This window comes from Lampetra fluviatilis, chromosome 33 (assembly GCF_964198595.1).
Source record: "Lampetra fluviatilis chromosome 33, kcLamFluv1.1, whole genome shotgun sequence".
Lineage (NCBI taxonomy): Eukaryota > Metazoa > Chordata > Hyperoartia > Petromyzontiformes > Petromyzontidae > Lampetra > Lampetra fluviatilis.
The window spans coordinates 11,181,053-11,198,539 of record NC_136307.1 but is presented as its reverse complement, the minus strand read 5'-3'; the positions used below and the strand labels follow the sequence as shown (position 1 = coordinate 11,198,539).

At 58.3% G+C, this 17,487-nt stretch overlaps 1 protein-coding gene across 2 annotated transcripts in view; it reads right to left on the bottom strand.

The window, feature by feature from the left end:
• LOC144944064 (neuronal PAS domain-containing protein 3-like) overlaps window positions 1-17,487 on the bottom strand; it is a 60,192-nt gene that overhangs the window by 1,801 nt on the left and 40,904 nt on the right. For both annotated transcript variants that reach the window (XM_078872113.1, XM_078872114.1), the window contains exons 4-10: window positions 14,752-14,841; window positions 8,348-8,525; window positions 4,256-4,374; window positions 3,540-3,736; window positions 2,687-2,793; window positions 1,584-1,734; window positions 166-263 (exon numbers count right to left, since the gene is read on the bottom strand). In XM_078872113.1, the coding sequence (XP_078728239.1) occupies window positions 166-263; window positions 1,584-1,734; window positions 2,687-2,793; window positions 3,540-3,736; window positions 4,256-4,374; window positions 8,348-8,525; window positions 14,752-14,841 (940 nt within the window). The remainder of the gene's footprint in view (window positions 1-165; window positions 264-1,583; window positions 1,735-2,686; window positions 2,794-3,539; window positions 3,737-4,255; window positions 4,375-8,347; window positions 8,526-14,751; window positions 14,842-17,487) is intronic.

Genomic DNA, 17,487 nt, shown 5'->3' with positions numbered 1-17,487 from the left:
CAATGTCGGGGGCTCAGGATAGATCGAGTTACGTGTAAAGCAAAAGTCATGCCCAACAACAACAACAGCATAGCTCGCTCGGCGAACGGAGACAATCCACAGGATGCGCGCAATCGGGAATCTCGGCACGGGGGGGGAGAGGGCTCGGGGAGGCCGAGAGCTGACCTGGAGCGGCGCGGGGCGACGACCCCGTGACCCCATCGGCCTCGCCTCGCCGCGGCAGCTGCTGCAGGTCCATGGGGCAGTCGCCGCGCTCGTGGTTACTGCAAGGACACGCGAGGTCACGGGGTCACGGGGTGACGGGGTCACGTGCTGACCGGCACATCACAGGTGCTCACTAACTCACACCACACACAGGGTCACGTGGTGACCAGAACACCACACAGGTGCTTACTCACACCACACACAGGGTCACGGGGTCATGGGGTGACGGGGTCACGTGCTGATAGCACACAGGTGCTCACTATGTATGCTAATCGGAGGTTTTCAACCTGCATTTGAAAGTGCATAGCTCCAGTGGCTTCCTTACGTCGGAAGCAAGAACGTTCCAGACGGCTGTAGAAGCGCATCTAAAGGTGCGCGATGCAAAGACCATCTTTGTTCTAAGGTTAGCCAACAGTTGCTGCTGCGAGGTTCACTGGAGTTTGCGTGACGAGATCAGCAAGGTACTATGGTTCATTTGTGCCAAGCACTGTGTGTACAATTAGTGCGACCTCATAACAATGTATTTGTTCAGCAACCGGAAGCCAATGCAGCTCAGCGAGCACCGGACGGACACGGTCAGATCTTGCAGTGCGCGTCACGACGTGTGCCAAAGAATGTTGTACACGCTGCAGCTGGCTAAAGTTTTTAGCAGACGTCCCATAGGGTAGTGATTTGCGATAATCGAGCCTTGTCGTTACTACGCTACACTCCACCGTGTTTGCTATGTCAAGACTCAATAATGGTCGAATGTGTCGTAGAGATATGAAAATGGCAGGGCCTGACTTTATATTGCGCGTGGCGATCAAACTACACATTCTGGTCGAGTATGGTGCCGAGGCTCTTTAGATGAGTAGAAAACTGAATCCTTGAAAGTCCGCGACCGCTACAACCGATTATTTCAACCTGGATTTAATAGTGGCTTCTATTATGGGAAGGAAGAGCATTCCAGACGGCCGCAGAAGCACATCTGAAAGCGTGGGGTGCAGTGTAACACGATGCACGGGATCACGTGCTAACCGGCACACCACACAGGTGCTCACTAACATCACACAAAGGGCCACGGACTGACAAGGAAAGCACACACGTGCTTACTAGGCATGTATGACCAATTTGATGGATGTGAAAATTCCCAAAACATGAAGAGATGTTTTGTTTGGACTGATCTGGAAGCATCGCGTCAGCCAGACGACAATGCAAACAATTAAATGAAAAACACCAAAACCTCATTTAACGCACCGAAGCAACACACGAGCGCTCACCGACGTGACACACTCGGCTCAACGTGCTGACTGAGCGAACCCCACCGCTCGGGTGCCGTTCACCACGCCGCGATTCACCGACGCACCGCGCCTCCCCCTGCTGCCGCGTGGGGGCCGCACCTGAGCAGGTAGTTGACCCAGACGATGTTCTTGTCGCCGCCGGCGTTCTTGACGTTGATGGAGACGGTGGCCAGCGACTGAATCCACACGTAGCCGCCGCGCCGCTGCATCCAGCGGTAGTACTGCGTCACGCACTGGCCCTTGTTGATAACTGCGGCGGGAGTGACGTCACAGCGAGGATCGCGGTGTCACCGCAAGCGCCGCGGTGACATCACGCACACCGTGGCAGTGCCACAACGTTGTCACACACCGTGGGATAGTCACACACCGTGGCATTGTGACACTGAGGTGTCACACATACCCTGGTGGCGTTACACTGCTTCCGCACACGCAGCGTCGTCTCACCGCATCGTCACATCGTGCCACACGGAAGCATCATACCACTGCAGTGTCACACAGATCAGCAACGTCACACACCGTGGTGGTGGCACGCACCCAGGCGTTAGCCCACACACCGAGGCATCACACCCAACGTGGAGGCATCACACACGCAGCGGTGACGTTCCAACCTCCACATGATCACACACAGAGGCGTCACACACACCGGGGTATAACACACTGAGGCATCGTCACACAGAGTAGCGACGTCACACACCAAAGCGTCGTCACACACTGAGGTGTCATCACACCACGGCGGGGGCGGCATCACACACCGTGGCATCCTCACACACCACGGTGTCATCACAGACCGCAGCGTCATCACACACCGAGACATCGTCACACCGCGCCATGACACACCGAGACGTCATACCGAGCCATCACACACTAAGACATCGCACTGCGCCATCACATGCCGATACATCTTCACACCGTGCCATCACACCACGAGGCGTCGTCACATATCACAGCGGTGTCACACAGATCAGGGACGTCACAAACTGCTTCCTCCTGTTCCTCCAGACTGCATCGGTCACTTGGAGGGTGTGCACCCTGGTTAATTGTGTCTCTGCACTGGATACAGATAAATACATAGTAAGGAAATAACAACAACGATATTTATACATCGCATCGTCCTGGCCACCGTTCCGAGCGAGAGGCCGTGCGGGGGGGGGGGGGGGGGGGCGGCTTCTCGCGTGCCGAGGGATCTGCGCGGCGCGACGTACGGTCGACGTGGCAGTGCCGGATCGCCTCCACGTCCTCGGCGTGGACGAAGTGGTAGCAGCTGCGCCCCAGCAGCTCGCCAGGAGACATGTCCATGAACTCGCTGACCCTGCGGCAGCGAGGTCGGAGCGCGCACACACATACACACACACAAAGATCACCCGTGTAGACCTTCACAGACTGTTGGGGTGGGTGGCCTGGTGCGATGTTTACACACCGCACCAGGTACTCAATTGAGGCGACCTCGGGGAGGAGGCCCAGCACCGGTTCAAATCATCGTCACTGGTGTTGGCACTGAGCGGGAATCGAACCCGGGTTGCTGGGTTCATAGCACAGAGTGTTAACTACTACACAACACACGCACACACAACCACAACAACTGCCATTCGCTACTAAGTGGCGGTGACGTCACCACGGCGCTTGTGCCAGGCTATGTGTACACGCACACACATACGCGTGCATACACACATGCAGGAACACGCGCGCACACACACAAAACAAAGATCCCCCGTATAGTCTTAACAGACTGTTGGGGCAAGCGCTGTTAGTGAGTGTCTATGAAGGCCGGCACGGCACACGAGGGGGTAGGTGGCCAACACCACGCGCAGTCGCCTTTGTCTCCCTAGTGGCTATCTTTACACATCGCACCAGGTACTCATTTGAGCCCAGGACCAGCTCTGATAATCGACACTGGTGTTGGCCGTGAGCGAGTCGCCAGGTTCGGAGCGCAGACACACACACAAAGACACACGCACACACACACAAAGACACACACGCACACACACAAAAAGACACACACGCACACAAAGACACACACGCACACACACACAAAGACACACACGCACGCGTGCTCACCTGTTCTCACAGTAGACGATCTTGAGGTCGAGGTCGAGGCGCGTGACGAACATGTGGCAGTCGACGCGCACCTCGCTCAGCGTGGGGGGCGGCAGGGCATGCGCCAGCGCCACGAGGCCCAGCAGCGGCGTGGGCGACGGTGGCAGCGCGTGCGACAGGGGCAGCCGCACCCGCAGCCGCCCCGTCACATGGATCACCTGGGGGGGAGGGGGGAGGTCACGGCTGGGGTCACGGTGGGGGTCGGGGAGCTAAGTGGGGTCGCATGCAGATGGTGAGCGTCGGGGTGGTGTCCCAAAACCCAGGGAAACTGAAGATCAGCACAGAGTGAGTGTGACGAGCCTAACATTAAAACTACCAGTAACATATCTAAGAATCACAGTTCAGAGACAGACAACGTCCGGTACCATTAAAATAATTAAAATACGAAAAAAGTCAAACTTAAAATCTCACCAATGGTCCTCATGCTATCCAGGACACTTGTTGCGGTGTTGTTATTCCAGTGCCCATAATTATTTAATTTTAAACACGGCAAGCACCAACTGAACGCCGCGAGGAAAAAGTTTGCAATTTAAAATAACGACGTTTCCAGGTGAAATATGCGAGACAACTCAAGCCCCGACCTGCACCGGCTCGCACCCGTTCAGGATTGAGAGGTCAGCGAAGGGATTGGGAGGGGGGGGGTTTGTGGACGGGGTGGGGGGGTGGGGGTAGGGCACCTTGAAGCCCGAGGCCTTGACGTGCAGCCCGCGCTTGGTGAGCGTCGACTTCATGCGCAGGAAGAAGGAGCGCTCGAGGGGCTGCTCGGCGGTGATCATCGTTGGGGCCACGGGCTCCACTGCGGCACACGGCGACAACAACAACCTCATCATCATCATCATCGCCACCGTCGTCGTCGCCAACGTCGTCGTCGTGAGCCACGCTCTACCCACCGCTGCACGAAGGCCTCCCCCTCCCCAAGCCGTGGCCATCCCTCGCTTGTCCCGCGAGACAATAACCCAGCCACGCCGCGCGCGCGAGCAAATTTCATCATCGCTCCATCTTCGGGTTGGACTTCCCTCCTTTTGGCTGACGCTCCATCGTTGGTCTTGACCAACCATCCCCTCGACGCCTTTAACCCACACGGACGACTCTTTAATAATTCGCGTCGCTCTTTTTTGAAAAGCGCGCAAAAGGAGCGCTTCAGACATGTTTTCGCAGGAGGCTCTCAAACGAAAAAACGTGAACACGTAAACACGCGGCAGTGTGCGCCCGCCAGAGACGACGCGGCGGGCTCCGTGATGAACGGGGCGCTTCACGAGCGCTGGCGGCGGCGACGACGGCGGCGTTGGCCCTCCCCACAGACGGGCGCCCTCTGCGGCCCCCGACGCCATGAGTCCGTGATATCGAGTTTCATGATGCGACGATTATCACGATGCTGGTTTTCCGTGACTCTGCGGCCGTGTTTCCCACTCCGTCGTTTCGTCGTTGCATCTCGCTACGTCCAGCGGGGTCGCAGGCGAGTTCAACTCTATTTGCTAAACTCCAGTTTGCTAAACTCCAGTTTGCTAAACTCACGCCTGCTGTGGGTCTTCTAGCTATTGCCAACGTATGCTCTGTAGTGTGGTTAACGCAATGCGGCTGTCAGCCTGGGCCGTAGATTGTGATGGAGCAAGGGAGCCAGCGCGTGTTTCATGATGGGTAATGGCTGCCTGTTTACAACTCCGATTTTTGCTTTCGTCGTTTCGCATCGCATTTCGTCATGAAACGAGACGCAAGTTATAACACGGGCCACTTTAACACGGGGGACTTTAACAAGGGCGGTCACGATGATAGTCGACCATTGATGGGACAACAGAAACGACGGCGCAAGATTCTTAAATCCCCTACCACCGCACGTCCACCCAGCGGCGGTATGAACGGTTTCGCCACACGTAGCCGATCGGCAGCTCACGAGTGGCGGTGGGGTAAAGTGTGGGTACTCGCAACACCTTCAAAGGCGTCTGGCCAGCGTGGACGAGTAGGCCGAGAAGAAATACCCTCTCCCTAGAGGTGGCTCTCTGGCGCTCCCCCCTTAGAGCGGAGGCCCTTCCGCCGGCAGGAGCGTGGGCAAACAGTTGCGGGGGCTGCGCCTTTACCACCGCCGTCGTCTCGTCGCCACGTCGCGGCAACCGTACACCACGTGGGGGGTTGGGGGGAGGTGGGGGGTGCGAGCCGCGGGTATCAAGGCACAAGCGCGCGCGCCGCAGCCATAACAAGGGAGCGCTGTTTAGTCTCCGGAGGGGGGCCGCTTGCGCGCGGAGCAGGGGAGACGAAAGCTCCTCCCCCGGTCCCCCCCCCCCACCACCCACCGCCATGCGCGTGCGCGTGCGGCCGCGTGTTGTCCGACGTTTCGCCTCCACGTCACGTGCTCGGGAGCTTCTCCGACGACGTTGCTTCCGAATGCCGGCGGTCATCGGCACCGCAGATTGAAGACGCGTCTTCGGAATCCAGTTCCTGAAGGAGGCCTCCCCCCCAACAGGTGGAGTGAAACGTCGGACATCGTGCCGAACAACACCGCACTGCAAATTCCGGGGATTGTGGATTTTATCAGCGCCACCGATTGATTGTCGGAAGAATTTGGAGGTTTGTGGCATTTACGATCGACCCATTTGTTCAAGGAGTGAAGACGCAGGGAGGGATGAGAGTGAAGCCCTGGCAGAGGTGGACCCAGTCGGTCCGGGGTCCACGGTAGGTGGGGGGGGGGGCGGCGCCAGCCACGGTTGATTCAACGCACCGCGCTATGAAGCACCACTGACTCGCACCATCACCCGGAGAAAAATATACGCGACCACAGGGAGAGAGACAACGCAAACTCCAAATATGTAGAGGACGTCAGCGTCATGATCGAACCCACCACCTCCTCCATACCAGGCGAGGGCGTTAACATCTCCTCGCCACCGTGGTGCCCATCCCTGGCCACGGCCAACATCGGTGGCATGGGTGAAGAATGGCCAAACGAACCCTCCCCTTGACCAACGCGGTGGAGGGAGTTATTCATCCAGTGCTGGATTGACTTGGGAGTCCCGGGGGAGACCGGCATTGGGGATGACTCCTCAAGTAAATAGCAGAGAAGTCGAATCGCCCAAGTGGATTCACGATTGTCTTCCACCCGGATGAAAAACACGCAAACCCTCGCAAGTGTTGCAGGGCCCAGGACGAGCCACATAACTCCGTGACCTTTCGGCGATGTCTCGGATGAACCCTGTGAACCCTTTTCGCAACCACGAGACAACCCCAACCCCCCCTCACCCCCCGCCACGCGCCCCCACGCTCTCCAACGAACGGCGGCGGGCGACGGCGGCCGTCGCCATGGGCGGCGCGAGCCCAGCGGGTGAAAAATTCCACATTCCTATGGCGGGAGCAAAAAAATACACCGGTTACGACAGCTAGGCCCGCCCCTATGATTGAATGGCCCCGACGTTGCGCGCGTGCGTTTCTCACCGCCGCCTCCGCCGCGCTCTGGAATGTTTCCTCGAGCGAGCGGGCGGGCGAGCGAGCGGGCGGGCGGGCGGGATTGTTCGCGACGAGCAGCAGCGCCGCGGGGAATTTTCAGCAGGTACAGTGCACGCACGTGTACAGTGCGCGCACTGTCCCGGACACGCACCGTCGGTACCCGGCCCTCGGTCCGCAGCGGAACGGCCGTCGGGTCGATGGCTCCGCTCCGGCTCGGGACAAGCGCGCGCGGCACGGTGTTACTCTGCTCCGAGCTACACGGCGGTGGGAGGCGGCGGCAGGACGAGAGAGGGAATGCGAACGCCGTGGCTGACCTGGGGACGTCCTCCGTGCCACGGGAGGACAGCGAATGAAGTCCCCACTGGGAATTCGGACAACTGGACGCCGCTGGGTGGGGGGGGGGGAATCCCCGACGCGTCGTTCCAGAGCAGTTTTATCACGGGCAGAGCTGAACAGAATCAAAGGTGCGTTCACCCACAGCGTTGGGAAAGGACGCGGCTCGGAGAGAGGGAAACAGGATTGCTGGCGCAGCGGTTAGCGCATCGCCCTATAAAGGCTGGTTACGGCTAACATCAGTGGCGAGTGAGACGTGCGTGGGCGCCCGTACACTTCAGCTCACACTGACCGTGGGGGTCTCGGTGATTATTCCCCGCGGGGACTCCGGTTAGAGGCTCTCCCGTGCGGAAGCCAAACTTTCATGGACGGACTTGACCAAACATCCCGATGCAGCAGCACCCTCCTGAACGGGAGTCTTGGGACTCGGCGGGGCTCCGATGGATAGATGAATGGCATTGCTGTTGTTGTTGTTTCCGTGTGAACGCTGCAGGAGTTGTGAAAAGGAAGCAATGGGCGACCGTGGCTGCATCAACGTTAACGCCAGCAGTGACCTGTCAACCTTGACCTCTAGCACCCCACCCACCGACCCAACCAGCCACCCACCTACCCAACCAGCCACCCACCCACACACCCAACCAATCACCCACCGAACCACCCACCCCTAACCAATTACCCACCCACCCAACCACCCAACCACCCACCCAACCACCCACCCACTCACTCAACCAACCACCGACCCACCCACCTAACCAATTACCCACCCAACCAACCACCCACCCACCCAACCACCCACCCACCCAACCACCCACCCAACGAACCACGCACCCACCTAACCACCAAACCACCCACCCAACCACCAAACCACCCACCCAACCACCAAACCACCCACCCACCCACCTAGAGAACCCGCCTCCGAACAGACGCCACTCTGGGGGCGGGGGGCAGGGAGCCGCCACCGCCCCCCAGGTGACCGGTCACGACTCCCCGGCGAGGCGGCGTACCGGTGTCGGGGGTCTCGGGCCCGGACGAGGTGGGGGAGGAGCCGTCGCCGGCGGCGTGGCCCCCCGCGGCGAGCTGGGCACCCCGACAGGGGGGCAGCCTCATGCCCAGGTGCTCGGCGAGCTCGGCGTGGTCACCCGGGTGCACGTACTCGAACACGCTGCTACCCGTCATCTCCACCTGCACGCACGCACATATCCCCCAGGTAGCCTCTCATAAGCTGTATGGGGCAAGTGCTGTTCGCGAGAATCTATGAAGGCCGGCACGGCACACGTGGGGGTGGGTGGCCAGCGTCGCGCCCGCCCACCTTTGTCTCTCCGGTGGCGGTGTTTCTACACACCGCAACAGGTACTCATTTGAGGCTGAGTCGACCTAGGGGAGGAGGCCCAGGACCGGTTCAGATAATCGTCACTGATGTTGGCCGTGAGCGGGAATAGAACTCGGGTCATCAGGTTCTTAGTGCAGCGCGCTAGCAGCTACACTACCGCTCCCCACACACACAAAAAAGACAAAGATCCCCGTGTAGTCTTAACAGACTATTGGGGTAAGTGCTGTTAGCGAGCACCTATGAAGGCCGGCACGGCACACGAGGGGGTGGGTGGCCAACACCACTCCCGGCCGCCTTCGCCTCCCTAGCGGCGATGTTTACACATCACACCAAGTACTCATTTGAGGCTGAGTCGACCTAGAGAAGGCCAAGGACCAGTTCAGATAATCGACATTGGTGTTGGCCGTCAGCGGGAATCGAACCCGGGTCGCCAGGTTCGTGGTGCAGCGCGCTAACCGCTACACTACCACTCCCCACCACTCTCACACACACACACGTACACACACGTACACACACGTACACACACACGTACAGACACTCATCAAGTAGCGTAAGTGGAATGAAAAGTCACTCGCATCCCCAGTGCACTCTCACCTCCCCCTCAACCCCACCCGCCTCCGGCCCCCCTCTCACCTCCCCCTCCGTGAACTCTCCCCCGCCAAGCCCACCGCTGACTCTCATCTCGCAGCGTGCGTGACAAAGCGAGTGTGTGTACAGCACGGGCTGTGTGTGTGTGCGGCACAGGCTATGTGTGTGTGCGGCACAGGCTATGTGTGTGTGTGGGACACGGGCTGTGTGTATGTGTGCAGCACGGGCTATGTGTGTGTGTGTGCGGCACGGGCTGTGTGTGTGTGTGGGACACGGGCTATGTGTGTGTGTGCGGCACGGGCTGTGTGTGTGTGTGCAGCACAGGCTGTGTGTGTGCGTGCGACACGGGCTATGTGTGTGTGTGCAGCACGGGCTATGTGTGTGTGTGGGACACGGGCTGTGTGTGTGTGTGCGGCACAGGCTGTGTGTGTGCGTGCGACACGGGCTATGTGTGTGTGTGTGTGTGCGGCACGGGCTATGTGTGTGTGTGGGACACGGGCTGTGTGTGTGTGTGCGGTACGGGCTATGTGTGTGTGTGGGACATGGGCTGTGTGTGTGTGTGTGCGGTACGGGCTATGTGTGTGTGTGGGACATGGGCTTGTGAGTAGAGATGAACAGGAGCCACGGCCAGAGCAATGAGAGGTAGACTAGATGTGGTATGTACGTATGTATGTTGAACTTCTTTCGCACCGTACAGAGCCAGATGCGCTAATCGGAGGTGTGGGGCAAGGACACACGAAAGACAAAAAGCACTCCTAAAGAAATTCGTTCTCACTTCAGATGAAAAAATACGGTGGTGCGCTTGCCGGGGCGCCGTGATATGTTCTGGGTCGCCGACGCCGATGAAGCCGACCGTAGCGAGCCCCCGATCGCAGGCGAAAGGTGTGGACGAGACGGCCGGACACCCTCTTAGTGACGAGATGTGAGCTTCCTCGCCTGCTATGTAGGAGGTTGTGGTTTCGATCCCGACCCTGACACCTGCTGTATATTTGGAGTTTGCGTGTCTCTCTCTCCCCGTGGTGGTCGCTGGATTTTTCTCCGGGTCCTCCGGTTTTTCTCTCCACATTTAGAATGAACGTGCGCATAGAGTTTTTGGCTGCTGTAAATGTCCACGTGATAAGCCACTTCGTTGCGCTATCATCTGTGGTGGCCAGGTCGCTTCTGAAAAAGAGCTACACAGCTCAGTGGGCCTTTCCTGGTAAAAGAGAAAAAAATTGTTTAAGAATAAAAATGTGTTTACTGCTTAGTCTAGTGGAAGGGCCAGCGGTGGCGCGAGCAAAGCGATTGCGGGGCTGCGCCTGTAGCCGCAGGTGCACGAGCGCCCCGGCGATGTCGCCGTGCCGGTCTTTGTTTTGAATTTCCGAACGCCACAGATCCACGCGTCACGCGGGAGCCACGTCCCCTTCACGGACCCCGTCGGAACGCGCGCAGCGGTGGCGGTAGGTGGCGGTGGCGGCGGTGGCGGCGCTAAGCGGCCGGCGCTCGCGAAGTGGGTGGTACCGTAATGTGAGCGCATGCCACGGACCGCTTGCGCGCGCCACAAAATCAATGGGAGTATCGCGGCGAGCGCCCTGACATTTCGTCGTAATGCCAACGCTCCTGGGCGCGCGCAAGCCTTGACCTTCACCGAGTGACGAGCGCGAACCGCTCGTCATCGCCACGAGGTGCGATCCCAGTGCCGAGGGGCCCGGGGAACAGTCCCAGTGTGGAGGGAGCGAGTGGGCAGAGCCCCGCGGGGTGAGAGGCTGGGCTGGGCCCCGCGGGCGGCCGGGCCGATGTCGCGCGATCCCTGAAAACACCCCCACAGTGAAGGCCAACCCTCTCCCTCCCTCCTGTCAGCCCCCCATCCCCCCCTCCTCCCCGCCCCACCCCCCTTCATGGCAGCACCATGAGACGGATCACCTCATTTACAATCCCTTGAGAAGGATCATCTCGATGACGCCCCTCTCACTCTCTCCCTGCCATGTCTCTCTCTCAAGTGGCCGTGTGTCTTTATCGATCTCTATCCACGTCTCTCTCCTTGCATCTCGAATCCCTAACCAGATGTTAATTCCCTCGCCTGGTATGAAGGAGGTTGTGGGTTCGATCCCGACCCTTGACCCCTGTATATTTGGAGTTTGCATGTTCTCCCCGTGGTCACGTGGATTTTCTCCGGGTCCTCCGGTTTTCCCTTCCACATTTAGAATCAACATTCATTTCGAGTATATTCTTGGTTCTTTCGGTAAAGTCACGTAGGTAGAAAATCAAAACGACAAAATAAAATAAAAAATTTATTGAAAATAATAAAAGCAAAAAACCCACGACGTTTCGATCGCAACACAAGCCGTCTTCATCAGGTGGGTTTTTTACTTTAATTATTTTAAATGTATTTGTAATTTTTAATTTTATTTTAATTTTATTATTGTTATTTTCTATCTACGTGACTTTACCGAAAGAACCAAGAATATGAATTCCTGCCGTCACGAAAGTTAAGTCAAAATTAATTTCGAGTATTTGGCTGCTATAAATGTCCACGTGACAAGCCACTCGTGAGCCATCGTTTGTGACAACCGGGGTCGCTTCCGAAAAACAGCTACGGAGCTCAATGGGCCTTACGCCGGCAAAAAAAAACGTAAATTCAGTCAGGTCCGTCTGGGTCGGCGACCCGGAATATTTGACCACACCCAGCACCCCACGTCCAGGATGACTCTCGCTGCGGCTGCGGCAAAAACCCGGCTCCCAATCCGCTCCGGCTCTGCGGTCACCGGGAGCTTCCGCCGCACACATCCCGGGCACTTCCCTGCGACGTTGAGCAGCACCTCCGGAGGTTCCGTTTTGTAAGTGTTTTAGGGAAGAGGATCGACAGCGAGAGAAAACCACGGTGCTGTCGTTGCAGGCTTTAGCGCCGTGGCCGCGTGGGGTCCTGGGCTAGCTGCCTGCCGCCTCCATGACCAGAGAGAGACGGCCGTGTCACTAAGAGGAGGCCGGGCGGCCCAGATGTTCACAGACGCCGAGCCGGCAACGCTCAAGAGCCTGGGTTCAAATCCAGATTTGAGTCTTTGCCTCCGATTGAACGGGGGTTTCTCAGGTGCGGCGAGAAGATAGCTTCAGACCCGATCACCGAAAAAAAACCCCATCCCATTAAAATCTCATATCGAACAGAGAGGATCCTTGCCGATGAACGTCGAGCAGTTCATCAGCGGTGGTTTGAAGCCGGTCCAGAGTTTGCTTGTGTTGGACCAACGCTGCGGAAATGATGCAAGCCTTGAGACGGCTACGTGGCTGATGAGACGTGTAGAAAAATACAAATGTTATTTATGCAGAGGGACAAACATGGCAAGGAGGTGTCATTGTCTGCTTCGCTATTTTATTAAACTCAATGAGTTTCTGCGCCTCTCTCAATGCAAGATGCCGACTAACTCTTTGTCTGCTACAAACTTCTTCACAAGTGCTGCTTGTTGCTGGCCGCTTGGCGAGACTCGGCGCGTTTTAAGTCCCCTCCGCTGACTCGGCGCCAGCGGGAGGCACCGCCACCCCCGCTGATTGCCGCTCACAGCCGCTTAAAGTTCAGAGCGGAGGGGGCAGCGGAGGAGGCGGAGGGGGTGGAGGAGGTGGAGGAGCAGGAGGGGGTGGAGGGGGTGGAGGGGGCGGAGAGGATGGAGGGAGCAGAGGGGGTGGAGGGGAGGGTTGGGGCATTTCGCGCTAAGGAACCGGAGTTCTCCCCATCACTGAGACAGCGCGTGGAACGAGAGTCGGGAATTATCACACCCGCAAAGATGTGCAAACACTTGTTACGCCGAGCCACGCCGAGCCACGCCGAGCCACGCCGAGCCACGCCGAGCCACGCCGAGCCACGCCGAGCCACGCTGAGCTGACACGGCGATCTCACGTCCCCGGCACGCCGCCACCGCCGCCACCCGTGGAATTTCTCGCGTCATTCTCATGCAAACGAGGACGACCTCAGGGGCGCGGGGACTGGGGGACGGTCCCAGTGGGGAGGGGGTGCGGGGGGGGGAGGTGGTTCTTGGGGAAGGATGGGGTTTTGGCCAGACGCTTCATACAGAGAAAAAACTCGTCACCGTCGTCGTCGTCGTCATTATCGGTGGCAGTGCCCTCTAGACTCGAGTGGAGACAACGTCGTCCCGTCGATGGTGGTGGCCGTGTCACTGGCTTACCCAGGAGAGTTTCACCAGGAGTCCAAACGAATTGTTTTTTAACACATTCCTGCGGAGGGAGCTGGTAGGAACGTTGGGTTGCTCGATCAGTGGCCAGGGTCAATGGCGGCGTGGTGTATTCCGCAAATATGGCCGACTGTGATGGTGGGCACAAGCCGGCGTGAGTAGGTTAAACGTTGAGTTTTATAAGGGCACCACGGGGTGACCAGCCCCTCCCCACCCAGCCCCACCCCACTCTCCCCTCTCCACCCTCCCCACCCAGCCCCTCCCCACCCCACCCTCCCCACCCAGCCCCACCCCACCCTCCCCACCCAGCCCCTCCCCACCCTCCCCTCTCCACCCAGCCCTACCCCTCCAATTTTTGGATGCACGACGGACGGACACAATAATCCCCTGTGGGCTGGTGTAACCAGGAGGTTCCTACCAGTATTACACCAGGTAAGGCCCGGCTGAGCTATATGATCTATACTCTTTGGTTCTTTCGGTAAAGTCACGTAGGCATAAAATAAATTAAATCACGACGTTTCGATTGCAACACAAGCAATCATCATCAGGTGGGAAAACCACAGCAATACATTTCTTTGCTGAAAAAAAAATTCTTGCGGCTTATCACGTGGAAATGTATAGTCGCCAAAAACTCTAAACACACGTTCATAGATGTGGAGGGGGAAAACCGGAGGACCGGGAGAAAAATCAACGCCGCCACGGGGAGAGGGAGAGACACGCAAACTCCAAAAATACAACAGGCGTCAGTAGTTGGGATCGAACCCACAACCTGCTGTACACCAGGCGAGGTAGTTGACATCTCGTCACCGTGGCGCCCTTCTCGTCACCGTGAGAGTCTCACCGTCAGAGTCTCGCCGGGAGAGTCTCGCCAGAGCCACACATTGGGAAGTTTGGTAAAATATTAAATTGTATTCAAGGAGAGTTTAACTGCGTGTGGGAAGAATCACAGATTACGTGGAACAAACCGCCCACGCATCCAGAGGGGATAACGAGCAACGGGGATAACGAGCTACGGGGATAACGAGCTACGGTCCTCTACACAGATGGGGGTGGGTGGGGGAGGGCGGTGGGGGGGAAGGATGGATTTAGTGAAGGATGGAAGGAGTGAGGGAGAGAATGAGAGAGCGAGGGAGGGGGAAAGGAAGTGAGGGAAGGAAGGGGGAGGGAAGGGGGGAGGGAGGAAGGGGGGAGGACGGGAGGGGGGAGGAAGAGGGGGGGAGGGAGGGGGCGAGGGAGGGTGGAAGGAAGGGGGAGAGGGAGGGGGGGAGGGAGGGAGGAAGGAAGGGAAGATGGAGGGAGGGGGGAGGGAGGTGGGGGTAGGGTCTGTCACCTGTGAGAGGCCCAGGTAGATGGACACCGTCTCAGAGATGTAGAGGAAGCGGCCGTCCTGCGTGAGCGCGAACACAAAGCCGTCCAGTGCCTGCGGACAAGCGAGACACAGACACAGTGAGACACAGTGAGATACAGTGAGACACAGACACAGTGAGACACAGTGAGACACAGACACGGCGAGACACAGACAAGTGAGACAGTGAGACACAGACACAGCGAGACACAGTGCGACATATAAAGTGAGGCAAGACACGGGGTCAGAGATTCCCAGCCGCACCGCGCGGCGCAGCGTCACGGTTGGACTCCCGCTCCGGGCCGCAGCTTCAATGGCGATGACATCACCACGACGCCGCTCGCACAACACGCTCGGTCGCGTCTGTCAATCCACTGCTGGATGAATGCCTCCCCACGCCATGTCGCTCATGCGAGGCGTTTGACCAAACTCCGCCAGGCTGGTCAGTGCTGGTGCGTGAAAGGCGGGTGGGGAATGGGACACAGTGGCGGACGACCCTTGGGGCAAATTCACATATCGCCGGCGTTCGGGGCGTGACCGGGAATCGAGCTCGGGTTGCTATCGGGCTCGCGGCGCAGCGTGCCGACCGCGAGCTCAGCCTCCTCCCGCTCGGCGCCACGGAAGTTCAAATCCCCATCCATGGATCCGCGTCGCCGGCGCCTTGCCCGCGGGTTTTCACCGCCGCGGCGAAATCCCTGCGGCTCCCTGCGGCTTCCTGCTCTCTCTCCCCCAACGTCAACCGCCGATTGCCGCAATCGGGAACCGCGCCGATCCCGTCCCCGGCACGCGAGCCGCGGTGCGACGGCTCCGGGGGGGGGGGCGGCGGCGCTCGCGATCGAACGAACGCCGGGAACGGCGGCTCGATAGCGAGAGCGGGGGGGGGCTAAGAACTCCCCCTGCCTCTCTCGCCCCGTTTTCAAATGTCCGGCGCCGCGGATTTATCGAGGGCCAAGCTCCGCTTGTAAGGGCAGCCACGAGCCTCCCGCGGAAAAATCGATAGTTTCATCAGCATCATCAGCATGCGCCACGGGGGAGAGATTCCGAGAGTCGATAGGCCGCTGCCCCGGGCAGAGGCAGCAGACACGGACAGCAGACGCAAGCAGAAACAATCACCGCCACTACCGCCAACACGACCACCACCACCACAACACTACCACCACAAAGACATAGATCCCCCCGTATAGCCTGTAACAGACTGTGGGGCAAGTGCTGTTAGCGAGCACCTATGAAGGCCGGGACGGTACACGAGGGGGTGGGTGGCCAGCATCCACGCCCGACCGCCTTTGTCTCCCCCAGTGGCGATGTTTACACACCGCACCAGGTACTCATTTGAGGCTGAGTCGACCCAGGGGAGAGCCCAGGACCGCTGCAGATGTTCGTCATCAATGTTGGTCATGAGCAGGAATCGAACTCGGGTCGCCGAGTTCGTAGCTGCAGCGCGCTAACCGTTGCGCCACCGCTCCTCACTACCACCAACGCTACCACTACTGCCGCCACGACTACCACCACCATCACCGCCACCACTCCTACAAACGCTCCTACCACTAACACCACCACCACCTCCACCGCTAACAACAACGCCGCTACTACCAGCACATCAATAATGGCACCACCACTACCAACGCCACCACAGCCACTGCTGCAATAACATCCTCAACCGGCTGCACGGCGCCTCACCAGACGGTGCCTTGCTACTCGCCACGCGGCACACCTCACAGAGCACCTCACCAAACACACAGCGCACTCACTCCTCACCACACATCGCCTCACTATTATCGCACAAATGACACACCTCACTCCTCATCTCACTCCTCATATCACTCCTCACCTCAATCCTGACGTCACCTCACTCCTCAAAACATTCCTCACCACACTCCTCACCACAAATATCACCTCACTCAACTCACTACTACTCTTTACCTCACTCCACACCACACAGCTCACCACACTCCTTGTGACGCCTTAAACAAACGCAAACTTTTTTTTTATCTTACCAGGCAAGGCCCACTTAGCGATACAAATGATAGCTCAACGAAGTGGCCTACGGTGTGGTAATGTACAGCGGCCAAATCCTCTCTACGCGTGATGCCGATTCTCAATGCGGAGAGTGAAAACCGGAGGACCCGGAGAAAAATCCACGCGACCACGGGGAGAGAGACACGCAAACTCCAGATGCACAGCAGCAGGCGTCAGGGTCGGTCGGGATCGAGCCCACACGGCCTCCTGTGCACCAGGCGAGGGAGTTCACATCTCGCCACCACGCTCCTCATGACCCCTCGCACCCATCCCATCTCCCGTCTGGTCACCCGGTGCAAATGCAACCCCCCCCCACCGACCCGGGCGTGCGCTCTGAGCGCGGGGGGCGAGCGCTGGTGGCCGTTTGGGTTAGAGCGCGTAACTATAAGTGTGTCAGTTTCACACGTAGACTTTCGCGACCAATATCCATCTACGCCTCTATATAAGGAACGAAACGGGTGGACTTCTCCACAAATCTGTCTGTCGCCTGATGAAGCTAGTTGTAATTACTGGCGAAACGTCGTATTGAGATTGTAAATGTTGTGGCTTGGCTCTCCAACACACAAGTGTAGTGCTGTACTAGTGACGAATTGGCACGTTCTGTTTACGTGACAACCCTTACTAGTTGGCTGTGTCGGGTGGTGGCGAGTTTTAACAACACATTTATATATTTACGCGACCTAATCGCCCCCCCCCCGTCCCCTC